The sequence below is a fragment of the Stegostoma tigrinum genome, chromosome X (genome assembly GCF_030684315.1).
Source record: "Stegostoma tigrinum isolate sSteTig4 chromosome X, sSteTig4.hap1, whole genome shotgun sequence".
Classification (NCBI taxonomy): Eukaryota; Metazoa; Chordata; class Chondrichthyes; order Orectolobiformes; family Stegostomatidae; genus Stegostoma; species Stegostoma tigrinum.
This window is the reverse complement of record NC_081404.1, coordinates 11,082,177-11,106,471: the sequence shown is the minus strand read 5'-3', so window position 1 is coordinate 11,106,471 and position 24,295 is coordinate 11,082,177. Positions and strand designations below refer to the sequence as shown.

At 42.9% G+C, this 24,295-nt stretch overlaps 1 protein-coding gene across 4 annotated transcripts; it reads right to left on the bottom strand.

The window, feature by feature from the left end:
* Positions 1 to 6,466: 6,466 nt before the first annotated feature.
* suox (sulfite oxidase) lies at positions 6,467 to 24,042 on the bottom strand. 4 transcript variants are annotated; one of them, XM_048523581.2, is made up of 4 exons: positions 23,908 to 24,042; positions 20,988 to 21,051; positions 13,354 to 13,543; positions 6,467 to 12,861 (listed from the first exon to the last, which is right to left on the bottom strand). In XM_048523581.2, the coding sequence occupies exons 2-4, from the start codon at positions 21,041 to 21,043 to the stop codon at positions 11,374 to 11,376; spliced, it is 1,734 nt and encodes a 577-aa protein (XP_048379538.1). In that variant the 5' UTR covers positions 21,044 to 21,051; positions 23,908 to 24,042; the 3' UTR covers positions 6,467 to 11,373. The 4 variants fall into 4 exon arrangements, with proteins under 4 accessions (XP_048379538.1, XP_048379537.1, XP_048379539.1 ...); XM_048523580.2 differs by having other exon boundaries at positions 23,925 to 24,042; XM_048523582.2 differs by lacking the exon at positions 23,908 to 24,042 and adding an exon at positions 23,766 to 23,898.
* Positions 24,043 to 24,295: the final 253 nt, after the last annotated feature.

Here is a 24,295-nt window from a genome sequence, read left to right as displayed (position 1 = left end):
CCCAGAGGATTGGAAATCTGCCAATATAACACCTTTATTTAAAAAAGGAGACAAGAGCAGCTAACTTATAGGACACTTAGCTTTACAGCCGTTATTGAGAAAATAGTCTATTATAAAGGGTGTAATAGCAGAGCATTTAGAAATATATAATATGATCAAGCAGGTTTTAGAGTATATTTGTAGCTTGAGTTGTGGATGTTATGGTTGGTTGGCTTGCCAAGCTGGTTTGTTTTTCCACAGACGTTTCACTACCCCAGTGGGTAACATCATCAGTGCAGCCTCCAATGAAGCGCTGTTGTGTTTTCCCCTGTTATTTAAACTCAGGTGTCCGTTGAGCTGGATTACCTCACTTCGTTTTCCTTTGCAATGGAGTGTATATGGGGTCGAGCTCTGTGCTTATTGATGGCTTTCTTAGTGGAGAACCAGGCTTCTAGGAATTCCTGCGCTTGTCTCTGTTTCGCCTGTCCCAGGATCCTGGTGTTGACCCAACTGAACTGATGGCTTTCCTTAACCATGTGGATGTAGATGAGTGAGTATTGCTCATGTCTTTTTGTTACCAGTTGATGTTTGTGTACTCTTGTGGCTAATTTCCCTCCTGTGTGTCCAATGTAATGTTTGTCACAGTCTTTGTAGGAATTCATGTACATGACATTGGTCCTGTCCATCGTGGGTAGTGCGTCTTTGGTTCAGGTTAACAGTTGGAGTCGGGTTGATGTGGGTTGTGTGTTACTCTGATGCCCAGTGGTCGTAGGAGTTGTGTGGTTAGTTCAGATGTGTTCTTAATGTAAGGTTGCATGATGAGTGTGTTGGAATGCGCAGTACTTCCTGGTGTTGTTTATATAATAGGCATCATCGAACGCAATTTTTCTGGTATCCGCTGTCTTTGAATACTTGGAAGAAGTACTCTTCTTCTTTTTGGCAGAGTTCTGTGTTGCTGCAGTAGGTTGTTGCCTGTTTAAATAGTATTCTCATGCAACTTTGTTTGTGTGTGTTAGGGTAGTTGCTGTTAGAGTTTAGTACTTGGTCAGTGTGTGTGGCTTTCCTGTGTACCTTTGTTAGGAATTCCCCATTGGTCCTGAGTTCCACCATGACGTCCAGGAATGGGAGCTGTTTGTTCTTTTCCTCTTCCCTGGCGAATCTGATCCCAGCGAGAGTGTTGTTTATTACTTCATGTGTCTCCTCTAGTTTCGTCCTTTTAATAGTGACAAAGATGTCATCCATGCATCATATCCATGGTTTCGGCTGGATTAGCAGAACAGCCATACTTTCAAGTCCCTGCATCACCGCTTCAGCTATTAGTCTGGAGATAGGTGATCCCATTGGTGTCCCTTTGATCTTTTCATATATTTGGCCATTAAGGATGAAGTGGGTGGTGAGGCATAGATCCAATAGTTTCAGCAAGTTGTCTGTGAAGATGGTGTTACTCAGGTCTTGTTCTCGTTTTAGCAGTGTTGCTAGTGGTATGTCTATCGATGTGAATAGGGCAGTAACATCAAATTATACCATGGTCTTGTCATCATCTATTCTTATGTCCTCAATGGAGCTGAGGAGCTCTTGGGCTGAGTGGATTGAGTGGGATGACTTGCTGACGAGGTGCTTTAGTCTCCTTTGTAACTCCTTGGCTAATCTATGTGATGGCATGCCTGGCAGAGAAACCATCAGCCTGAGGGATACAGAGATAATGGGAACTGCAGATGTTGGGGAATCCAAGATAATAAAATGTGAGGCTGGATGAACACAGCAGGCCAAGCAGCATCTCAGGAGCACAAAAGCTGACGTTTCGGGCCTAGACCTTTGCACATTTTATTATCTTGGCCTGAGGGCTACTTCCAGTTTGTGTACCTTCGGGAAGACATAGAACTGGGGGGCGTTAGTTCCTTCAGGTTTCATTCTTAGGCAGTCTGCTTTGTTGATTTGTCCAGACTGTTTGAGTCTTCAGTGTGTTGAGAACCTTGTTGCCCAGTTATGGTGTCGGGTCTATCTGCGGGTGCAGGTATTTGTTCTCAACAGCTAGTAGTGTGTGCACTTTAGAGAGGTAGTCCCGTTTGTTTAGTATTACTGTCATGTACCCATTGTCTGCTGGTAGTATTATGATGATTTTGTCTTTCTTCAGTGCTTCTAGGGCCTTCCTTTCTGATGGATTGAGAGTGTTAAGTTTGCTTTTTCTGGTCAGTGTTGGGATCACTGTCGGTCTTGTGGCTTGTTGTGTTTCTTCATTGATGCCATTGGTCTTCAGTGTGGCTAGGAATTCTGTCTTGTTGGCTTCTCTGTGGTTGTAGTTGAGTCCGTGAATTAGAACAGCTTTCTCAGTGTCAGTTTCCTGTGTGAAAGTTTTCTTATCCAGATGTCTGCTCTGTTGTTGTCATTTTGGTGGGTTAGTTTGGCTAATTTTTCCCTGAAGGGTCTGTCTTCTTGGTTCTTGTCGTCTGTTGACTGATGTCAATGCCTCATTCTAGGTCTGTTGCCCACTCTCGGTTGGTAGTGTCTAGAAATAGTTTTATGGCATGTAATTTCTTTGTCATATCTGTGGTGCCGGTTGTTTGCGTCATTCATCATTACCTTCACCATCCTGCGGCCATTGTGTTGTGCTGTCCTACAGGTTTGTGGGTTATTGGTAGATGGTTTGTATGTCACACTGCGTGTTAATAGCTGGTTCCCGAGGCATCCGTGTAGGAAATAGAGTTGTTCGCTGTCATTTGGCGTAGATTTCCCATTTTTGTGCCAACTTGAGCTTGCTTCACCCATAGCTAAAATTTTAAGAGTATACTTGTAGCTTGGGTTGTGGATGTTGTGGTTGGTTCGCTCACCGAGCTTGTTCATTGTTCCGCAGGTGTTTCATTACCCTGCTGGGTAACATCATCAGTGCAGCCTCCAATGAAGCGCTGTTGTGTTTTCCTGCCTGTTATTAAACCTCTGGTGACTGTTGAGCTGGGTTACCTCGCTTCTGGTTTTCCTTCATAACAGAGCGTATATGGGGTTGAGGTCTGTGTGTTTATTGATGGCTTTCTTAGTGGAGAACCAGGCTTCTAGGAATTCCCGTGCTAGACTCTGGTTCACCTATCCCAGGATCCTGGTGATGTCCCAACTGAACTGGTGGTTTTCCTTATCCATATGGATGGAGATGAGTGAGTCCTATCTTTTTTGTTGCCAGTTGATGTTCATGTACTCTTGTGGCTAATTTCCTTCCTGTCTGTCCAATGTTTGTTGAAATCTTTGCAGGGACATAGACAAAATGTGCAGGAGTAGGCCATTGGGCCCTTCGAGCCAGTGCCACCATTCATTATGATCATGACTGATCATCCACATCCTGTTCCTGCCCTATCCCCATAACCCTCGATTCCACTATCTTTAAGAGCTCTATCCTTCTCTTTCTTGAAAGTATCCAGAGAGTTGGCCTCCACTACCTTCTGGGGCAGAGCATTCCATATATCCACCACTCTCTGGGTGAAGAAGTTTTTCCTCAACTCCGTTCTAAATGGCCTACCCCTTACTTTTAAACTGTGTCCTCTGGTTCTGGACTCACCCATCAGCAGAAACATGCTTCCTGCCTCCAGAGTGTTAGTATTGGTGGATTAAAGGAGGTTGAATTTGAACAACTGAGCCAATGATTGAGTTCTGGAAAGACTATAGTACTGGAAATTTTTTTTAAAAATCACTTAGATGTGGCCTCATTCCAAGGCCAGAATTTGTTCTCTGCTTCTAATGGCCCCAGAGAGGGTGCTGAGAATGACCTACTCAAATTTCTGCAGTTCATGTCCTGTTGAGAAATCCACTGTGCTGGATTTTCTGTGCAGGTTGATACAGTTTTCAGAAGGCATTTGATGAAGTGCTACAGCAAAAGGTTATTATGGAAAATAAAAGCTCATGGTGTCAGGGGTAGCATATTGGCATAGATAGAACATTGGGGACTAACAGGAAAAAGTTGCCAAAATGAAATAAGTGTTTGCAATTTATAAATCACTTAGATGAAGGGACAGAAGGTAGTTGTCAAGCTTGTTGACAATACAAAGATATGTCAGAATGCAAGTTGTAAAGAGAATACAAGGAGATTACAAAAAGATGTAAAGTGAAGACTAACATGGGAAAATGTGCTTTTTTCCATTTGGGCAAAAATTATTTTAAAAAGCAGATTATCTAAATGGTGAAAGATTGCAAAGTTCTGACATGCAGAAAGATCTGGATAGCCCTGTGCATTAATCAAAGAAGGTCAGTTTGGAGGTATAGCATCCACTTGCTAACCAATCAACATCCTCCTCTCATGCCATATAAATGTTGGTTTTCCCCTTGAATTAGTATTCTTATGAACTGTCCTGATGAGTACACAAAGAGGAGCTTTGACAAAATGTATCTTTTTCAGCAATACTTGAGTTCTTTAGAATTAGCAGACGAAACTGTTTAAATTTTAGTTCCTTTAGGGTACTACAGTTTAATCATGTGAAAGTCATATTATACTTGACTAGTTTAAGAAAAAGATTTTCGTTTTAACTTTTCTGGAGGAAAATATCTCAACGTTTCTCCATATCTTATACATGAAACGAACAAACGCTCACCTTCAACTTTGATTTCATTGTGTTCTGCTGCATGTATTTATTTTCTTTGCCTCACCAACGTCTGACTTTAAATGGAACACCTACATCATTAAAGCTGCCTCCAAGATGGAGGCAGCATATCATGCACTGAAGAGATGTAGATTTGAGTTAAACGCTTGACAAAATAAAAAATTGCAGATGCTGGAAATCAGAAACAAAAACAGAAGTGGTTAGGAAAATTCAGCAGGTCTGTCAGCATCTATGGAAAGAGAAACCACGTTAACCTTTCAGGTCCAGCAACCATTCTTCAAGCATGTTTGTTAATTGTTGTTGCATAATGATATTTTCTAATCACCCCATTAAGTGATGTTATTACATATGTCTGGAGCAGGTGGGACTTGAACCCAGGCCTCCTGGCTCAGAGGCAGGGACATTATCACGGTGCCACAAGCACCCCTGTTAGTATACATTGTTTAATTGTTAGCACAGGTTCCAGTCACACACATTCATACTTATACAGCAAACACTGTTTTAACCGGCACTCTTAATAAACTGGTAAAAATGATCCACCTCAAATACCATGAAGTTTATTATTCGTTCCCATTATGATATTTTTTAAAATGCATTCACCTCAGCATAATCATGCTTGTTGTTCAAATGAATGGCTGCATAAAATATCAACAGTTGATTCAATTTCTCCTCATACCATAATGTCCGAGTAGTCAGTTGAGGGTCGAGTGAGAAGGCCCTCTGCCAGTAAGTTTTATTTAAGGCAAAGTTGCATTATTATTTAAACTCCCTTGGAAATTTCAAACAAGAGTACACCTAAAGTCTGAAATAGTCAAATCCACAATGCATTACACTTTCAAAAATTCTTTCACAGAATGCGAGCATGACTGGTAAGGGCAGCATGTGGTGGTCACCCCTAATTGCTCTGGAGAATGTGGTGTTGAGCTGCCTTCTTGAATCCTGTAGGCCATAGGGAAGTACCCACAGAGAGTTATCTGGAAAGGTTCAAGGTATGTGACTTGGAGGGGAACTTACAGGTGGCAGTGTTCTCACACATCTGCTGCTCTCCTGTTCTGAAGTAGTAAAAGTCATAGGCTTGGAAGGTGCTGTCAAAGGGGTTTACCACCTTATATATGAAACGCACTGTCACATAATATCAGTGGTGGATAATGAAATGTTAACGTGGCACATAGGGTGCCAATCAAGAGGGTATCTTAGATGGTGTTGAGCTTCTTGAATTTTGTTAGGAGGACCATACTTATCCAGATAAGGGCAGAGTATTCCATCACATATATTGTGTTTACCCTTGAAGCCTTTCCCCATACCAGAAATGGTTTTCTTGGAAGCACAACTCCGGGACAGATGGCAAACTCATCAGTCAACTGATCCTCAAATTCAGAAAAGCACTCAAATTGCAAACTTTAAAGTAATGTAATTAATAAATTAATTTACTAAAACAGAACCATGACAGAGTATATTTTACAAAACATAATGTAATAGAGAGGTTTAAAAGAAAATCAAAGTCTTTTTTCTCCCCCAGACTCAGAGCTCAAACAATGAATAGCGCAGGACACATGCCTTTTAGCACAATGGTACACGTAGAACTCAATCTGTAGAGCACAGGTGCTTGGGAAGCAAATTGGTCACTTAAAACTTTAAATATTACAGCATTTATTTCAATATATCAAAATCATAAGACCCATAGTCAAAAAAAAGACAAAGAATTCGATATCCTTTACAGTATCTCAGAATTACATCAAAATTAGTATTCAATAAGTATTTAGATTGTTTAAAATCCATATCAAACTTGCCTTCTTTTCAACCTTGTTATCTTTATATCTTATGATTAAGAATTGATGGAGTATCATCAAAAAGTGGTTTCCTTATACACAGTACAGTTATTGAATTTATTAATCTGTAGGCATTCATACTAGAAATACTACATACTTTATTGTAAATTGTTTAACTGCAATTTTTTCCAGTAATACATGGAGCTAGGCATCACAAAAACTGAGTCATGTTTACAGTGTAGGACCATGAGGTTAGATTAATCTCTTCACAGTGGAAATGTTCATTCTGTATAAATTTGAAAAAGCAAAATTTGTACTGACTAATCCATCATTTTAACATTCCAGTCACCGGAACAGCTTCAGCTGAGGAATTTGGTACACATTTCTAACATTCCACAGCCCCCCACAAGCATAAAACAATAAGTGTTTCTGTTTTGGGTTTTATTCCTCTTTGTCTGCTTGGGGTATTCTTTCTGGCAGTAGTGAAAAGGAGGACAACTAGTGATAATATTCTGGTGTTACAAGAATTCAGATACTGCATTTTCAATGGCTGCCATACAGCAGTCCCAAGCAGCTTTGGCCAGGCTTCACAGTGTAATTCATCAATAGAATCACAAGAATTTCAAAGGCAATTTGAATGCTGATGAGCCTACGCTGGCTGTTGGGGAATATTTTGTGGGATACATAAAACATATTCTCACCTTCATCTTTGCTAACAAAAGCAAGGTCTGAGCAATAGTTCTGGTGCTAGGAAGTAGTTTGAAAAGTTCCTTGCTCATTATTTTTTTGCAAACATCCAGTCCAGAGTTCTGTCTTTGGCATTATTTGTGTCATAGCCTCGTAGGTGGCTGTTAAAGTCAGAGATATATTAAGTTTGGATTAATGCACTTGGAAACACTGGCTTTGGCCATGTTAAATCCAGAACTTTTTTTGGGAAGTTGGTAATCTGTAGCTCTTTCAACTTGATGGCAGTGGTCAAAGTGGCTTCTTCAACTGTGGTGGAGGAAAATATAACAAAATCAATGATGCTTTCTTGACACATGCCCAAGCCATGTCTTGAGTGGCAGTGGTTTTCCATGAGGCTGCAGCTACAGGTACAGTAATGGTTAGCATGTAGGCCATTTGAGAGTGAAAGCAACAGAATTCTGTCTTTGAACATGCAACTCAAAAAATATCACAGAATCGAAGGACTTTCCCAGGTATTGGTGAACCCTTGTTCCTGCTGGCATTTTGCTTAGCCCCCAAGGCGGCTAGTATGGTGGCTTTATTTGCTTCTCTAAAGATGGCAAGATTGTTAAATCAATGTTCAGTTGTCAGGATGATGGCATCAGTTGTGATTTCTCATTTAACAGAGTGGGCCACGAGAAGGCTGCCATCTTCCACTCCAAATGGCTAGCTGGCAAAACTGTACATTAATATGTCAAATCTAGACACATCCCAAAAGTAGAGCAGGAGACAATGGTCATTGGTAAAACTGATGTATGACCCAGGAAAACTGACATCAATATTACTGATGCGCATGACATACTAAATTTTAGAATGCATCACCTCCTAGAGAATCTGCAGTCATCAAGTGATGAACCTTAAAGAACAAGTAGAATTCCAGCCAAAGTGTAGATGTTGTGACAAGATTTTGCCATTGCTGTACACAAAATGCTAAGTGACTGCTTATGTGACAAAGTCAATTCACCACAGCTCCTCAACAAGGCTCATTACTTGCACAGATATTCTTCAATATCTATACCACCAACATGCTACAAACCAAGTTGTGCAAATTTGCATATGACCTTGCCTGGCAAACAGTCTTTTGTTGATATCAAATCCACCTCGGATGGGAATCCAAATTCTAATAGAGAAATTGTTCCAGAATTGGAATCTCAAACCAAATCTGTATAAAACCAGTTACTGGACTTCATTGCGACAACAAGAATACTAAACACATGTCAAAAATCGACTCTCTTTGCCAATTCTGTGCAACATGATCTTGCACTGACGTAGTGTGGAGTGAAGCTGGACCACACACCTGAAGAAGGTAGCCATCAATACAAAGACAAGGATCAACTTGCTTTTGAACACTGCTCTCCAGCTTGTGCTTGCCATCAGCAGGATTGCTCCAGACATCAGAGATGGCTTACAAGTACTACGGATTAGTACAGACCAGGAGTTGCTACACATATATTGTGCTGCATTATTCAGTTGGATAAGTCTGAAATCCTCAGGTTGACCCAGAGGTGCCTTTGCAGTTGTACATCTCTCCAGTCATCAGCTGCAACAGTACAATCCTCTAGAAAATCCAGTAAAATGAACATCTCTCCACCAACACACCAGTAATCTCCCTCAAAGTTGCACAAGTCCCTTTGAACCCACATGCTTAATTTTTCCAACAATGAAACTTCAATCATGAAAAGTTTACACAGTCAGATTAGACCATCAGAAAGAAAGCAGTATCTTGTGAAGATCCAATTCATGGGAAAACCTAAACTATGTCTGTACAAAACATGGCAGATTAGGATGCCTGGTATACAATATAAAGTTTAAAAACTTTCCGATGTGCAGCTGTAGTCACCCAAAACAGACCATGGAACACTGGTTCAAAAGTCCCAGGTTTAACGACCTGAGTGCAAAATTATATTTGCTGCTCACAACTACATCAGCTATGACACTGCTGATTTCAGTCATCCCACCATGGGGGAGATTGCCAAGTGGAAGTTGAGATATACACACAGTGAGCAAAATGAGTTTCAGGACACTGGTGAAGCTTTTACTGGCTGGTTTTAAAGTAGCCTTGAAATCTTACCCAACCACTGATCACTAATAAACACAAGTGAGAGACAGAGGCAATAAACTAAAGGACAGACAAAGTAGATTCCAGATGGAGACTCACTCAAAACAGAAAACAGGCACCAAACTCGTTCAGGGTTCAAACTCAGTCCTATACTAAAATGGAACTTTGGTGTAAGTCATTACAGGGGCAGCACGTTGGCTCAGTGGTTAGCACTGCTGCCTCAGTGCCAGGGACCCAGGTTTGATCCAGCCTTGGGCAACTGTGTGGTGTGTGTACGTTCTGTGTCTGTGTAGGTTTTCTTCAACAGCTCGAAGATGTGTAGGTTAAGGTGGATTGGCCATTCTAAATTGGACATAGTTTCCAGGGATGTACAGGCTAGTTGGATTAGCCATAGGAAATGCAGGGATAAGGTAGGGCATTGGAATGCTCTTCAGAGGGTTGGTGTGGATTCAATGGGCCGCATGGCCTGCTCCCACACTGTTTGGATTCTATTCTTACAGCATTGTATAAAAAAGAAAAATCACTGTGCCTCTTAAATGGAGCTATATTTTTATTGCACACCACATTGTTTTTATAATCAGAAGCTGCATAGCAATACAAAGAGAAAAATGGCAAATTTATTTTATTTGACAAGCAAGCTATCAATTCATCAACACTTTAGCACAACAGTGGCTTTGAGCAGTCTCCGAGGTGTCTATACATGTCACCTGGATTGACTGGCGTGATGTAGCAACAAACAAAACTTTCAACCCGACTGCACAACTAAACGGTCAGTAACCCAAGAATACAGATTTCAGATAAGTGAAAAATAGCCAGATTGGGGGAAGAGTGGAGAGGAATAATTTTTATTTATACATGACCAGTTACAATCTGGAACAGACTGCCTCCAAGGGTGGAGGAGGAGATTCAATGGTAACTTTCCAAAAGGAATAGTGTACACACTTGGAAAGGGAACGTTTGCAATGCGGAGAGAGAGTGGCAGTGGTACTAACTGAATAGGTCTTTCAAAGAACTACCATTAGCATAACAGGGCTGAATGGCATCCTCATATGTTGTAAGATTCTATGAACTATCAACTTGAGAATGAATTCAGCCTCTCTCAGGCTCACTCTTAAATGAACATTAACACATTTGCTTATTCAGAAAATTTCAAGAAAGGAAAGCATGAATGAACAAACTTGCATTTTGTGACCTCAATAACCAAAATGTTTTGTGACTGAAGCATTTTCAGGTACAGCATTATAAATGTAGGAAATGGAGCAGCCAATTCGTGCACAACAAAACTTCCCAAACAATGCGGGATTGACCAGATAATCCGCTTCAGTAAATGTAGGTTGAAGAATAAATATAGGCTCTTCTTTGGCAGTGGCACTAGATCTTTTACATTCACTTGAGATAGGCAAGTCATTGCATTCAATAGTTGGCTGCTTTAGTCTCAAATCAAATTAATCATTCTTCTTTTCAACGAGCTACATAAAAAACAGGCAATGCAGCAATAAAGATCACAAAATGGGAAAATAGTTTAAGAAAAGCAATTTAGCGCCAATCACAACCTTGGGACATCCCAAAGTATTTTACTGCTAATGAAGCACATTTGAAATGGAATCAGTTATGTCTCAATACGGTTTTCAAACTTCTTGCATGTCTTAAAATTCTGCAGCTAAACATTCTGAAATTTTTTACTCTAAGTATCAAGGGTCATTATTATGGTCACTTTATGACAGTGCATTCATTATCTTCTATCCAAACAAAAAGGAGGGAATTGATACAAACACAAAACAGAGGTCACTAGTTTTGGGTGTTTTTTTAAGCCATGTTTAGAAACGTCTAAATAAAAAACAAAGAACAGTGGATGCTAGAAATCAGAAACAAAAACAAAATTGCTGGAAAAACAACAGGTCTGGCAGTATCTACGCAGAGCTAACATGACTGGAACTCCCCACCCCAGCAATTTCTGTTTCCTTTTCTATAAAATGTCTAGATGCATCTCTGAACAATAAACTGCTCTAAACGAAGAGTGCAGAGGTTTTGTTCTTTTGAAAAATGTTAATTCAAACTAATCAAATGAATACAATCAGCAAAGAAATCACTGGCTTAAGAATTTTGCCCCAGATTAAAAACTGAACCAAATTCAAATAGAATGGCTTAGACTTAAGAGAACTTGACTGTATATGGAGTTAATGCAATGATGTCAAGAGCTAGCTCACATGGCAACCGTATACAGCCAAATTCTGTAATCTGAGACATTCAGATCCAGTTTCTAACCACTACTAGGTTTGATTGTAACTGTCACCCGGCTCCAGGAATTATTGAGAACACCACGTAAATTCCAGATGGGTGCAACGGTATCAGGCTGCACATTGTAGTTGTTGTCCACAGCTTTGCAGATTATCTCCAAGTTTCTCTGGCCCTTTGGCAGAGGCACAGTGAGCTGCCACAGTTTCCATGCCCACACCCGACCCGTATCCTGCTTCTCCCCTGTTAAGTCAGCCACTTTCCAGGTCTTCCCACCATCTAGTGAGATATCTACTCGAATCACTTCTCGGCCACCTCCACTCCATGCATAGCCTTTCACTGTGATCTCGCCATTGTCTGCAGAGATAAATTCGTTATTAGAAGGCGTTGTTATGGCAGACTGGATGGGGAGTTCTTGGATCGCTGGAGCAGTACTGAAGTCAACAGTATCCCAGTCTACAGAGGGAGAAAATCCTTTATAGTCATTCACCTGCCAATGGCTCTGACTTTCTTCTTTGCTTACAACGATCTTGCTCAACCACTTCACATTGCGTGCTCCAACCACTCCAGGCACAATGACACGCAGTGGAAAGCCGTGATCCCTGGATAGATCTTCACCATTCATTTCATACGCAAGTAGCACGTCGCCATCTTTAGCCAATGCCTTGTGAACGGAAATAGAGGCCCCATAGGGGGTCCCACTCAGATCTTTATCAAGTCCCTCAAATTGGACATGCTTGGCGTTTGTGTTCTCTGGGAGCCCTGCATACTTGAGGACATCAGAAAGCTTGGCCCCGCTCCAAGTCGCATTACCAATAGCTGCCATCCCCCAATTCAGTCCCTTTACCAGATGCACAGCATTCATTTCCGAGCGCCGATTCCCTGCACACTGCAATGTAGCAGTTATTGTGTGCTTTGGGAACTTGGTCTTGAGGTCATCAAGAGTTAGTTTGATGGACTTGAGCCCCTCTCCCATAATCTGCAATCGGTACTTTTTTGGATCAACGTCTGGTACAGGCAAATGGTTTCGTTTGAAGAAAATTTCATTTGGGGTAATGTAATTTTCAGACAGGAGTTCTAACGGTGGTTCTGCGTTAAATGGCTTTAAGCTATTCACTTTCAAAACTGGGTGTCTCGGGGGTTCATTCCCATAAGGGTCGTCTACATCCACGATTGTCTGCTTCTGATCTTCAAGGCTCAGTTCTCCAATTCTGTACTCTTCAAGTATCGAATAAACATGTTCTTGATTGTGGACTGCATACATTGCCCAGAACGGTTCAATGGCACCACCAGCAGCAAGCATGATCTTGTCCCCTCCAGGATGTAGGTCCACAAACTTTGTAATATCATATACACCAGTTTTATAAGTGACCCATACCCCATCTGCCAGAGTTTTATGCTTGGCAACATCCTGCCTGGTATAGATGGAGTTAGTTGGTTTCACCTCATTGCCCAATGCTGACACAGTTAGGCTGTTCAGTTCTGTAATACTTTTAGGCTCTGTTTGCTGCACCTAGGAGACAGAAATAAAAAGACCATAAGACTAGAGCTCATGGGAAAATAATATCTTGCAACTCAGACTTCTGCTTATCAGTTGAAGGTCAGAGCCACTGCAACCGATGGCTTTAGGTGGATTGAAGTAAAACGTCAGATAAAGTTCCCATTCCTGGCTATAGTCCAAATGTCCAAGTGTAAGTTGGGTAAGTGCAGAATTATCCTCAGCTACCATCATCCACTGACACTCACATTCAAGATCTATACACAAATATTGGCCACTTAGGCAAAGTATTACGATTGCCATGCTCAAAAGGAGTGCACCCTGCATGCCAGAATCTTTGGGAGAAAATTAGGTGTTGAAGTGAGAGTCAGCAGCAGCAAAGATCTGTAAAGAGATGGTTTTTAAGGAATACAATACATCATTTAAAAACAGAAAAAAAATTTAAGCGTACTTGAGCAAAATAATTATAAAGGTGTTAGTAAGGATGCAATAGCTATTCCTTCATACCTGCTGTCTATGTAAGCCATAAACTAGGACAGCACCTGTACCCGCCAGGACCCCCGCAACCAAGCATCTCCATTGTGTGTTAGAAAATTGGTAGTTCATACTTCTGCCACTGTTGGCGGCCATATTCTTCCATCGTACAAAGCTGCATCCTGAACAGGCCTGCAGAAGTGTACAGGTCTCTATCCGTACTCTGGAAAAAAAAGGGAGAGCAGGGAAAAAACAAGTGCACAGCTTGATACGTTGAAATTCAAATTGCAATGTGTTTGTCCCATTCTGCAGGACCCAGTATTTAGGACTTGCTTAACCAAACTGCAGGGTCATGCCTCCACATTATTTATCATATTGAATGGTAAGCATTACTGAGTGAGGAAGCCAATGTGTCCAGATCTAGGAAACAATGTTAAGTTGAGTTCAGTCATCACATCAGGATCACTAATTTTTTGAACGTAGAGTGAAAAAAAAGGATCATACTGGACATGGTAGTATGGGGGTTATGTTACTGCACAAATAATCCAGAGGGCTAAACTTAATGGTCCAAAGACATTTTATCAATTAGAGATCACTCCATCTCTGATCACTTTCTTGTATCATTTAGCACCTACACCCTCTATCACATCTCAACTCACACCACTTTGTATCCGTCCACAGGAAAACGTTATCTCCCAAATTCAATCACTAACTCAAAACCATCTAAGGCCTCCATTCACCACGTTATCGCAGCCACGATTTACGCAAATACATTCTCAATTCCTCCTTCTGATGTTTAAGTCACCAATAAAACAATTACTTTCTCTCACCCTGGTCATTACCCTGATACAGCTCTCATCTGCATTCCCTCAAATCCAAGGATGACTACCTATAAAAGGATATGGTAGGCAACCGGTTTAGCCATCCAGAACCAGATTTTGCCGGACCACTTAAAACATGGTCAGGTTCTGGTCTCATCTGCGGAAATTGCTGACTGCATTCCAGGCAGAAATGACTCTTTTCTTCATGGTAAATAATCCTCTAAATCCCCTCTTCTTCCGCCCTCCACTCCAGCCAACGCAGGAAGCCCACGGGCTTTCTCATCACTAAGATCAAGCCTCTGCCACATCAGTCCCTTCAACTAGCCCACCTGGTCAAACTTCAAAAAAAGTGTCCCCTAAATCTGAACTCATTTCTCCAGTTACAAATATACAGATTTGGACATGGGGTAGGTCAAGGGACCCCTCAAGCCTGTTCCACCATTGAATAAGATCAAGATCATGACTGATCTGATGAGAATTTGGACTAATCTATCTCTGATAACTTTTCACCTCCTTGTTGAATCAGAATCCATGTATCCTTAAAAATACTAAAAAATTCTTCTACAAAAGACAGTGAAAGCAGAGTGTTGCAAAGACTCGATCAGAGAAAGAAATACAAACAAACAAACAACATAAAATGACAATCCATAGCTTTCAGTAAAATAAAGAAACACTTCTTGCACTGGGCACGCCTTGGAAGAATTTCGCTCTCTTCTTCCGGCAGAAAATGTGTTGAGGTGGCTACATCTGAATCAGAGATGGACACTACAGAAGGGCTCGACAATGCTTGACAGAGGGTGGATCCACAGGCTCCGGCAACATTTCCAATTGTTGCAAGGAGCCAGGCACGTTTTGTTCCCGTGCTGTTTGCAAATTTGCGCCTTTCATATGGTCCACATCTGTTCAGGACTGTTGCAGTTACCTGAATTTTAAATGTTGCTGGTCCTGACCTCATGTTGACCATGCCTCTTACCATGCAGGGCCATTTCTGTGATTCTTACACCAGACTGTCTCGCTCATTGGGTGGAGTCTTGATACTGGCATTGTTGTTCCTGATGCCATTTCATCCTCAACCACCAGATGTGGGAAGATCAGACAATCTGGCGTGGAGTCATCTCACCATTGGCAACTCTGGTGTGTTCCTTGTAGTGGCAGGAGGGATGGATCAATCATCAAACAGGAACTGGGACAGTTTGGTATCTAGTAAAGGTGTGGGATGCTTCTTCAATCCAGCCTTCAAAGTTTGGACTGCCCTTTCTGCCAGGCCATTAGATAATGGGTGGTATGATGCGGTCCTTATGTCAAATCCCAATCAACTTCAGGAAATACCCAAATTCCCTGCTGGTCAATGATGGCCCATTTTCTGTGATCACCACTGCCAGGATTGCAAAAGATTTCCTATTGTTGTCCCAGTGTTTGACAAACGGACCCCAAGCACATCCAACCATTTTCAATGTGCATCCGCAATGACTAAGACGCTGAACCCATGAAAAGGACTGCATAACCAACATGCCAGAGATGTGGGAGAACTGCTTGCAGTAATTTTAATCTGGGCACTGTCCCCACCAATGCGGTTACGTCTGTAGCCCAAGTAGGTCATGTACAGGGCTTCGAACACATTTATTCCACCTCAGGTTTACACCTGCCTTGGAAAAATGCCTTAGAACTACATTCAAGTTCCCTCAGTGTTCTTCCCTAGTTTTCTGTTATTAGGACACCTCCTCGGTAATTGGCGACCTGAGGTAGATCTTGCAAAACTTTCTCCATCACCCACTGAAAAATTGCATAGGCAGATAATACCCCAAACGGCAGTCTTTTATATTGGTACAAATGTTTTTTTGTTATTAATTGTAGCATACTTCTGGGAATCATCATCTAACCATAAGTGCAAGTAAACATGGCTCATGTTCAGTTTCATAAAAGGGCAGACCCACACCAGTTTTGCGAATAAATCTTTTCTGAACCCTTTCAAGTTTCACAACATCTTTCCTATAGCAGGGAGACCAGAACTGAATGTAGTATTCCAAAAGCGGTCTAACCAATAGCCTATACAGCTGCAACATGACCTCCCAACTCCTATATTCAATGCACTGACCAAAAATGGCAAGCATACCAAATGTTTTCTTCACTATCCTGTCTACCTCTGACTCCACTTTCAAGGAACTATGAACCTGTGCTCCAAGATCTCTTTATTCAGCAACACTCCCAAGATCTTACCATTAGGTGTACAAGATCTACCCTGATCTGCTTTTCCAAAATGCAACACCTCACATATATCAAAATTAAACTCCATCTGCCACTCCTCAGCCCACTGGCCCATCTAATCAAGGTCCTGTTGACCCGAGATAACCTTCTTGACTGTCCACTATACCACATATTTTGGTGTTGTCTGCAAATTTACTAACTATACTTCCTATATCCACAAAATCATTTATGTAAAAATGACAAAAAGCAGTGGACCGAACACCTTGCAGCATACTGCTGGTCTCAGGCCTCCAGTCTGAAATGCAACCCTCTATTCTTTCAAATGAGAAATGCAAGCAGAAAAGTCAAGACCCCCACCCCCGACCACAACACCGCCCCCATCAGACACTCATGGGACAGGGACAGTACCAGGTTAAGTACAGAGTAAAGCTTACTCCTCTCTTAAAAGAGAAATCTAAAAGTTTCCCCAACTCCCAAACTGAATTAAAGTTCCAGTGGAAAATAAAACAAATAAATAAACAAAAACATGGCTTTCCACAACCCTGTCCTCACCAACCACTTGGGGTAGGAACAATAAGGCTGAATAAACATTCCCTGACCTCAGTCGAACGCAAAAGGAAACTATAAGTCAAAGCCCCTCAAAGCTCCATCCCCATCAATGGCTCCCAGGACAGGGGCAACAATGGCCCAAACGTCAGAGGAAAAGGTTCCTCTAACCACTGCATATGAAAATAAAGTGCCCCTTACACCAACCACATCAAGAACTTCTAGGACAGGGACAGCACAGGGTTAAAAATAAAAGCTCCTTTGGCTCTTTCAAGGGGTTCAAAGGAAAAACAAAACTGCCCTGTTCCTCAGGTGTCAAACCGAAAACATACTCAAAAGCAAACAGAAATTTACACTTTAAATCTAAATCAGAATATCATTATCCATACTGACAATGTCCTCCAGCCCCCACGACACCCATCAATAACAAGTGGCCTCCACCGTACCAGTGAGCACCACTTGCTCCCACTCCAGGAGCGCCCGGGTGCAGACATAACCATGGAAGAGGGGCAGAGTCAGAAATGACAAGACCCTCCTTGGCCCACCGTCTAGACCTGTTAATAGCCACAAGAAAGCTCGTAGACTTGTCTGTCCCACACCACACTGGGTGCCCATAGATCAGGAATGTGGGGCTGAAGTGTGACCAAAATTTTAACACCAGCCCCCACAAAAAGAGCTAAGAGTGTGCTGGCAAACAGACATCTTCAACTGTAGGGCAACACAGTGGCTTAGTGATTAGCACTGCTGCCTCACAGTGCCAAAGAGCCAGGGTTCAATTGCATGTTCGGGTGACTGTCTGTGTGGAGTTCGCACATGTCTGTGTAAGTTTCCTCCTACAGCCCAAAGGGCTGTACATTAGGTGGACTGGCTATACTAAATTGCCCATAATGTCTAGGATGAGAAATGCAGGGATGGAATAGGGGTGGGTCTTGGGTGGAATGCTCTTCAGAGGGTTGGTGTGGACTCGATGGGCTGAATGGCCTGCTTCCACACAGTAGGGATTCTATGAACTCAACCTCCAGGCCCACAGAATGTGTGTGCGCGCGTGCACGTGTGTGTGTGCGTGCGTGCGTGCACGCAACCAGGAGGTTAAACACTATGGCCCCGATTGCAGGGTGCTGCTTCATCGGTCCAATGTCACATTGGGTATAGACAGGATTCAGTTTTTCCAGAAGCCCATCACACACCTGCGTCACATCAAGTGCACACGACGGGTCATGGCCAAGCACCTTGTCCATTGGGTTCTGGGTGGCTCAGGTCACAAATCAGAGGTTGTTTGACGTCCTCACAGCCAGCATCATCCAGGGCATCCCTGACTCTGGTGAGCCCTGTAACCTGAAATCTCTCCTCCCTTGACCAGTGCAAACACGCCTGAGAAAGAATTTGTTCCCGAGTAGCAACTCCCTGGTGAGAGCTGCCACTCCTGTAGGGGGGAGCACTCCATTGCAAGCCGACTGTATTCCAGACTGTGATCAGGTCCAGATAAGACAGGCAATTCTTGGAAGACCAGAGGCCAGAACCACTCTATGAACAGGAACTGCATGTCGTAACAGATGCTGAGGAAGAAATGTGTCAACAGGACAACCTCCTTGGAGAAGGCTTGACATAAAAGATATCACTGCAGGGTCTGAAGGCAGAAAATCACAAACAGGGTGGGAAGTCACACCAGCGCCTGACCACCCTCCTCAAGTAGGAGACTCGTAACCATAGCCGTGATTCAGTGTTGCCTTTTGACCCAGAAAAGCTCGACTAGCTTTTTCTGATGGCTGTGAGAAAGCCAGAAGGAGGGACCAAATGTGACCGGCCAGTACCACAACATGGCAGCCACCAGCTGGTTTATGACCAGCAGTCTCAGCCTGTAGGTCAACACTTGGAACAGTCCTGTCCAGCATCCTAGGAAGTGGTCAGCTTGGTTTCCAACTCGTGCCAAGTTGCCGGCCAGGATTCCTCAGTAGGGCAAATGTGGACTCCCAGGTAGAGGTGGTGAGTGGTACTCCACGTGAAGGACCAGAGCTCCTCCAGCAGGAGGGTCCATCTGCCATGAACCAACCAGCAGGCCCGAACACTTGTTCCAGTTGATCCACGCAGAAGACAATGCAGAGTAGAACTCCTAGCACTCAAGCATCCTCTGCAAGCCAGCCCTGTCCCTGAGAAGCACGTCAGAGTATGCCAAAAGGAGCACCTCCAGTCCGGGTTCACACAGAGCCAGACCAGAGAGCCATTTCCCTAAGAGGTGCAGTAACTGCTCTACACAGAGAATAAAGCAGCATTGACGCACCCCTCTCCCAAAGCGCAGGGGTGCCATCAGGGACCCATTAACCTCCCTACGCACTCTGCGGCAGAGTACAGAAGTTGGGCAACAAAGTGTGTCCTGAACAGATACTCATGATCCACTCTGTCCAACAACTTTTCCTGATAAAGAGAGAGAATGATGCTCAATAGGCCAGCCTTTTAGGAATAATGGATCACGTCCTCGACCAGGTGAACGTTGTTGTCGATGCTCCAGCCCAGGATGGAGTAGGAACGGTCTGGACAAAACATGTGGTTCAGCATTGTGCCAAGGAAAGTTGAGGGTCTCTTAGTCCGTGCAGAGAAGTGTGACTAGATGCCAATTCTTTAACAGACAGGAGATCTCACTTCTTAGGCAATGGAGTGATGATGGCTCTGCACTAAGAAAGGGGCATCTCTCCAGTCGTCATACAGTCCTCCAAGACCCACACAGTCACTTCCCCCAAGACATCCCAGAACACCCTGAAGAACTCCAAGTCAGCCTATCCAACCCTGAGGATTCACCCCATGAAAGTCAGTTGAGGGTGCTAGTCAGCACCTCCAAACTCTCAGGGCTGACCCATGGCAGGTCCTCCCACAGAATCCGTCAGCTTCCTTGCTGGATGGATCCAGAGAGAAGAGGCCTGCATGGAAGTCCCTCACTTAGACCCTGATGCCCTCCAGATCTGAGACGAGGCATCCATTGTTGGCAAACAGCACAAGGAGCTGCTCGTAGACCCTATGCATGTTTTCCCCCAGGTGAGGAGAAGAAGGGGAGCTGTAGTCGAGATCCTGGATGAACTGGACCCGTGATCTCACATACGCATCCCAGAACTAGACAAGATACAGATTCCAGAGGTCCCCTTCTCTTCATACAACCACCACAGAGCCAGGTCCACATCAGGCTGACCGAGACATGACTCCAGGTCGAGCACATCCTTCTCCAACTCCTCAATCCTATATTTCCGCCTCTTTGTTGACTCCCACGCTTACTGTTGGCAGAAGACATGGAGGTGAGTATTGCCAATGTCGCACCATTGCCTCAAGGAGGGGAAGCTCCCCTGCTTCCTTCTCCAGTTAGTCCACAAGTGACAAAAGGAGTCCTGGACCTGCTTGCTCCCCAGCAGTAGGTTGTTAAAGTGCCTGTACACCAACCTCACCCTGGCACTGAGCGGAATGAGTTCCACCCACACCAGATTGGGATCTGATAACTCAAACCCTCCATTCCCAGCAGAAACCCAGTTCTTTAGGGGGCTTTTGTGGTACAGTGTTATTGTGCCTACCTCTGGGCCAGGAGGCTCAGGTTCAAGTCCCACATGCCCCATACTTGTGTCATAATATTTCTAACAGGTTTGATTAGAAAATATCTACCAGACAGCTCATGTGGTGCAGTGATAGTGTGCCTTCGTCTGGGCCTGAAGGTCCCATCCACTCCAGAGACATATCATAACATGTCTGAACAGGTGGATTAGAAAATATCTACCAGAAATAACTCCTGAGCTATTCTCTATAAGAATGCAAATGCCATTAGGTTTTTAGCATTCACTTGAAAGGAGCAGGCAGAGGTGTGCATTTTAACTGAGAACAGCACTCTGACAATGCAGGACTCCTTCAGCACTGCATCAGAGTACTTACCTAAACCTTTATGCTTAAGTCTCTAGAGCTAAGCTTGGTCTCACAAACTTTAGACTCTGCACGATCATCAACTGAGTCAAAGCTGATACTATTTTCCCCAAGAGTGTGTGCAGAAAAGGCCTTATTAAAAGGAATCAGCCAAATCAATGAGTTACTCCAAGCAAAATGATCAAAAGATGGAATTACCAGTACCTGCTTTGTATTTGCCAGATACTCAGGGCAGATCGTGTACACTGCAGGAATGACATCACTCCACCTGAGTAGAGGGAAAAAAATAATATTTTTTCAGCTAAGGTTTTAAAAATGCTGTATTTCCTCATGTTTCAATCTACCTCCATTGCTACTATCCAGCCCAAATGAGATTCCTTACTGAAGTCCAACTCCAAACACTTGAGTCATTCTCCAATCCTTCACCCAAGAGAAGCATCAAGTTCCACTTGTAAAACACCTTATCTGGGAATTTAAAACTTCTAGATATGGACAGAGAGAGAATTGATGGAACTAACGTTCAGGCTCAGAATCAGCTATGGAAAACAAGTGACTCCAGTGACTACTTGAGGAACAAATTATCAGTTGTCACTGTAGCATCAGCAACGCAGATTCAGTAATAACACCAGAGGGTCAGTGAGAACAGCTCAAAAAAAAATCACATCCACAGTAGGACCCAGAATGCAGAAATGAAGTTTACTTTGAGGGAAAATCAGATTTCTGCCCAGGTTCCCACATTAGCAAAGTGAAGCAGTGAAGCCAACACAGTGGTACAGTCCCGAAGTTTTATAATTAACAGCAGCAGCTGGGACCAACACTGTGGATTCAAACCAATTAAATTAAAATTGAATGAAATAGAGTGAGAGTCAAAATGGCCAAGCTTTACAATGGTATGAAGAACATAGTCCTCATAGGTTGAGAAGCCTGGTGTCTGGCAAATCAAATGCAAGCAACAATTATGATTTTACTGTGCTCTTTTCAGTCAGTAAAGTGGACTGAGTGCTGGGAGCTTTAAACTCAGTTTGGTATAAAAGCATGCCCAGTGTTAGGGCATGAAATCTTAAGCAGGAGTGAATAGATGGGAGAATAGCAACAGCAACAGGCAACTATGCTACTCAAGGCTGTTGTGCAATCCATGGCTGACATGTGACTTAACTCAATTTACTGACCTTGGGTCCATAACCCTTCATACCCTTTCTCTACAAAAATCCATCAAGTTCAAGATCAGAAGTTCAGTTGAAAATTTCAGCCAGTTTCAACATGTTTTTAAGGAGAGTCTAAGGTTTGTCGCTTCCTTTTTTGTGAAAAACTGCTCCCTGGAACTCTGTAAAACCCAGTTCTAATTTAAGGCTGTTCCTCTATTCTGGACTTCTCCACCCACAGAAATAGTTTCTTTCCAGTCCATTTATTCATTTGTTTTAATTCCTTTGTCTCCCTACCTAAAAGTAATCATAATTTATTCTGCATAATTTACCTACTAACTCTGTATGAAATCAGTGAATTTGGATCTTCTAAAGTCAATAAATCCTTCCTAAGAGATGATGTCCGGAACAGCACACAGTACTCTAAATGAGATTTAATTTTATAACTGCACAAAATTTCAAATCTCTTTGTATTCCAGTTCTCTTGGAATAAAGACCAACAGTGAGAAGATAGAAGTTGTTTTCACCTGATTGTGGAATCCAGAGCACACGGCAGAGTCTCAAGGTGAAGGAAACAATGATTTAGCATTGAGATCAGGAGAATTTGTTTAAAAAATATATTGTTCATGGGATTTGAGTATCACTGACTAGGCCAGCAATTAATGTCTATCCAAGCATCAAATGCATTGTGGGTCTGAGGTCACAGGCATAGGCAAACCAGATGAGCTTTTAAGCTTTTCATGCCAGTATTTTTTTTTCCAAATTCAAATTTCACTATCTACCACAGTGGGTGGATACCAAATTATTTATGGATGCATAATCATTTAAGACTGAGACTAGATGTTGGCGTGTTCACCAAGCTGGGACGTCAGTCAACAGCACCGAGGACATCACCTAGTAAGGGGACAAAATATCTACTATCAAACCTCCCAGCTCAGCGAGCACACCAACATCTACAACCAGCACCCAAGCTACAAATCTTCACTTAAACCCTAAGATCAAGACTTTTTCATGTCTCAAGGGGTTCAGGGATACACGGCAAAGCCAGAAAAGAGAAACTGAAGCAGAAAATCAGCCATGATCATCTTGAATGGTTGAGCAGGCTGAAGAAGCTGTAATCTACTTCTTATGATTGCTCTTCCCAAAGCCAAACACATATGTTTCAACTCACTCAGAGATAGTAAGAACTGCTGGAGTCAGAGATAACACAGTGTGGAGCTGGAGGAACACAGCAAGCCAGGCAGTAGAGGAGCAAGAAAGTTGTTTTGGGTCAGGACACTTCTTCAGAAAAAAAAAAGTCATGAATACTGTAGAAGTGCAAGTGCAGGTTTGTTTTACACTTTTCCACAAGTGAACAGTTTTTGGGAAAGCGGGGAACAGAATGAGAGGAAAAGATAGAATGGGGGCGGCGGAGGGCATTAAGACCACCTCTACGAACAATACAAAAAATTTTTTTCTAGAAATGAACTACATTCGTTTTAATTATGAAATCGTATTAGAAAGGAGAGTATTTGATAGCACAACAGAGCAGGATATGGTACAGGCCACTGTTCCAGCTTGCAGAGATCATGACTGTTCTTGGCACTGGTGGCCCCAAAAAATCTTAAATCAGCTTAGTGAGCCTGACATTGCAGAACCACTTTCACGGTTTGATAAATTCTCAAAGAAAAAAACACATGACGATCAGTTGTCTCTTTGTCCGAAAAGGTGGGTTGGTTTAAGCCAACTGGTTTAATCGTCTCGTTAAATCCAGTTTGAGGTTTCAGGACATCACCAAACAAAATCGCTTCAATTCCAATACATTTTAAAACTTCGCGTTTAAGTCGTCTCGCAACTTCACCTCAGAAAACGGCGAGAATACAATACGGGGGGGAAAAAGTGATTTAAAACGCTTCTTTACTTCTGCCTCGATAAAACCTTCAGGCATCATTATTAAGAAAACATTCAGATTATCAAATCCCCTCAGAAATCCGCCCGCTCACCCCCAACGACACATTACCGAACGATTCCACCCGACACGTCTTCCGTTCTGCACAGGAGCGGTGTGCGCATGCGTAGTATCAGGCCAGCACCAGTGACGTTCCTTTATTAGAGAATTTGGGAACTGCAGATGCTGGAGAATTCCAAGATAATAAAATGTGAGGCTGGATGAACACAGCAGGCCAAGCAGCATCTCAGGAGGACAAAAGCTGACGTTTCGGGCCTAGACCCTTCATCAGAGAGGGGGATGGGGTGAGGGTTCTGAAATAAATAGGGAGAGAGGGGGAGGCGGACCGAAGATGGAGAGAAAAGAAGATAGGTGGAGAGAGTGTAGGTGGAGAGGTAGGGAGGGGATAGGTCAGTCCAGGGAAGACGGGCAGGTCAAGGAGG

Coding starts and splice junctions, on each gene's coding strand:
- suox (XM_048523581.2), bottom strand. CDS start 21,043: ATGTCATTCCTGCAGTGTACACGATCTGCCCTGAGTATCTGGCAAATA. Junction 13,544..20,987: donor ATCTGGCAAATACAAAGCAG/GTACTGGTAATT, acceptor TTTTTTTTCCAG/AGTACGGATAGAGACCTGTA. Junction 12,862..13,353: donor ATGGCTTACATAGACAGCAG/GTATGAAGGAAT, acceptor TCTGTCTCCTAG/GTGCAGCAAACAGAGCCTAA.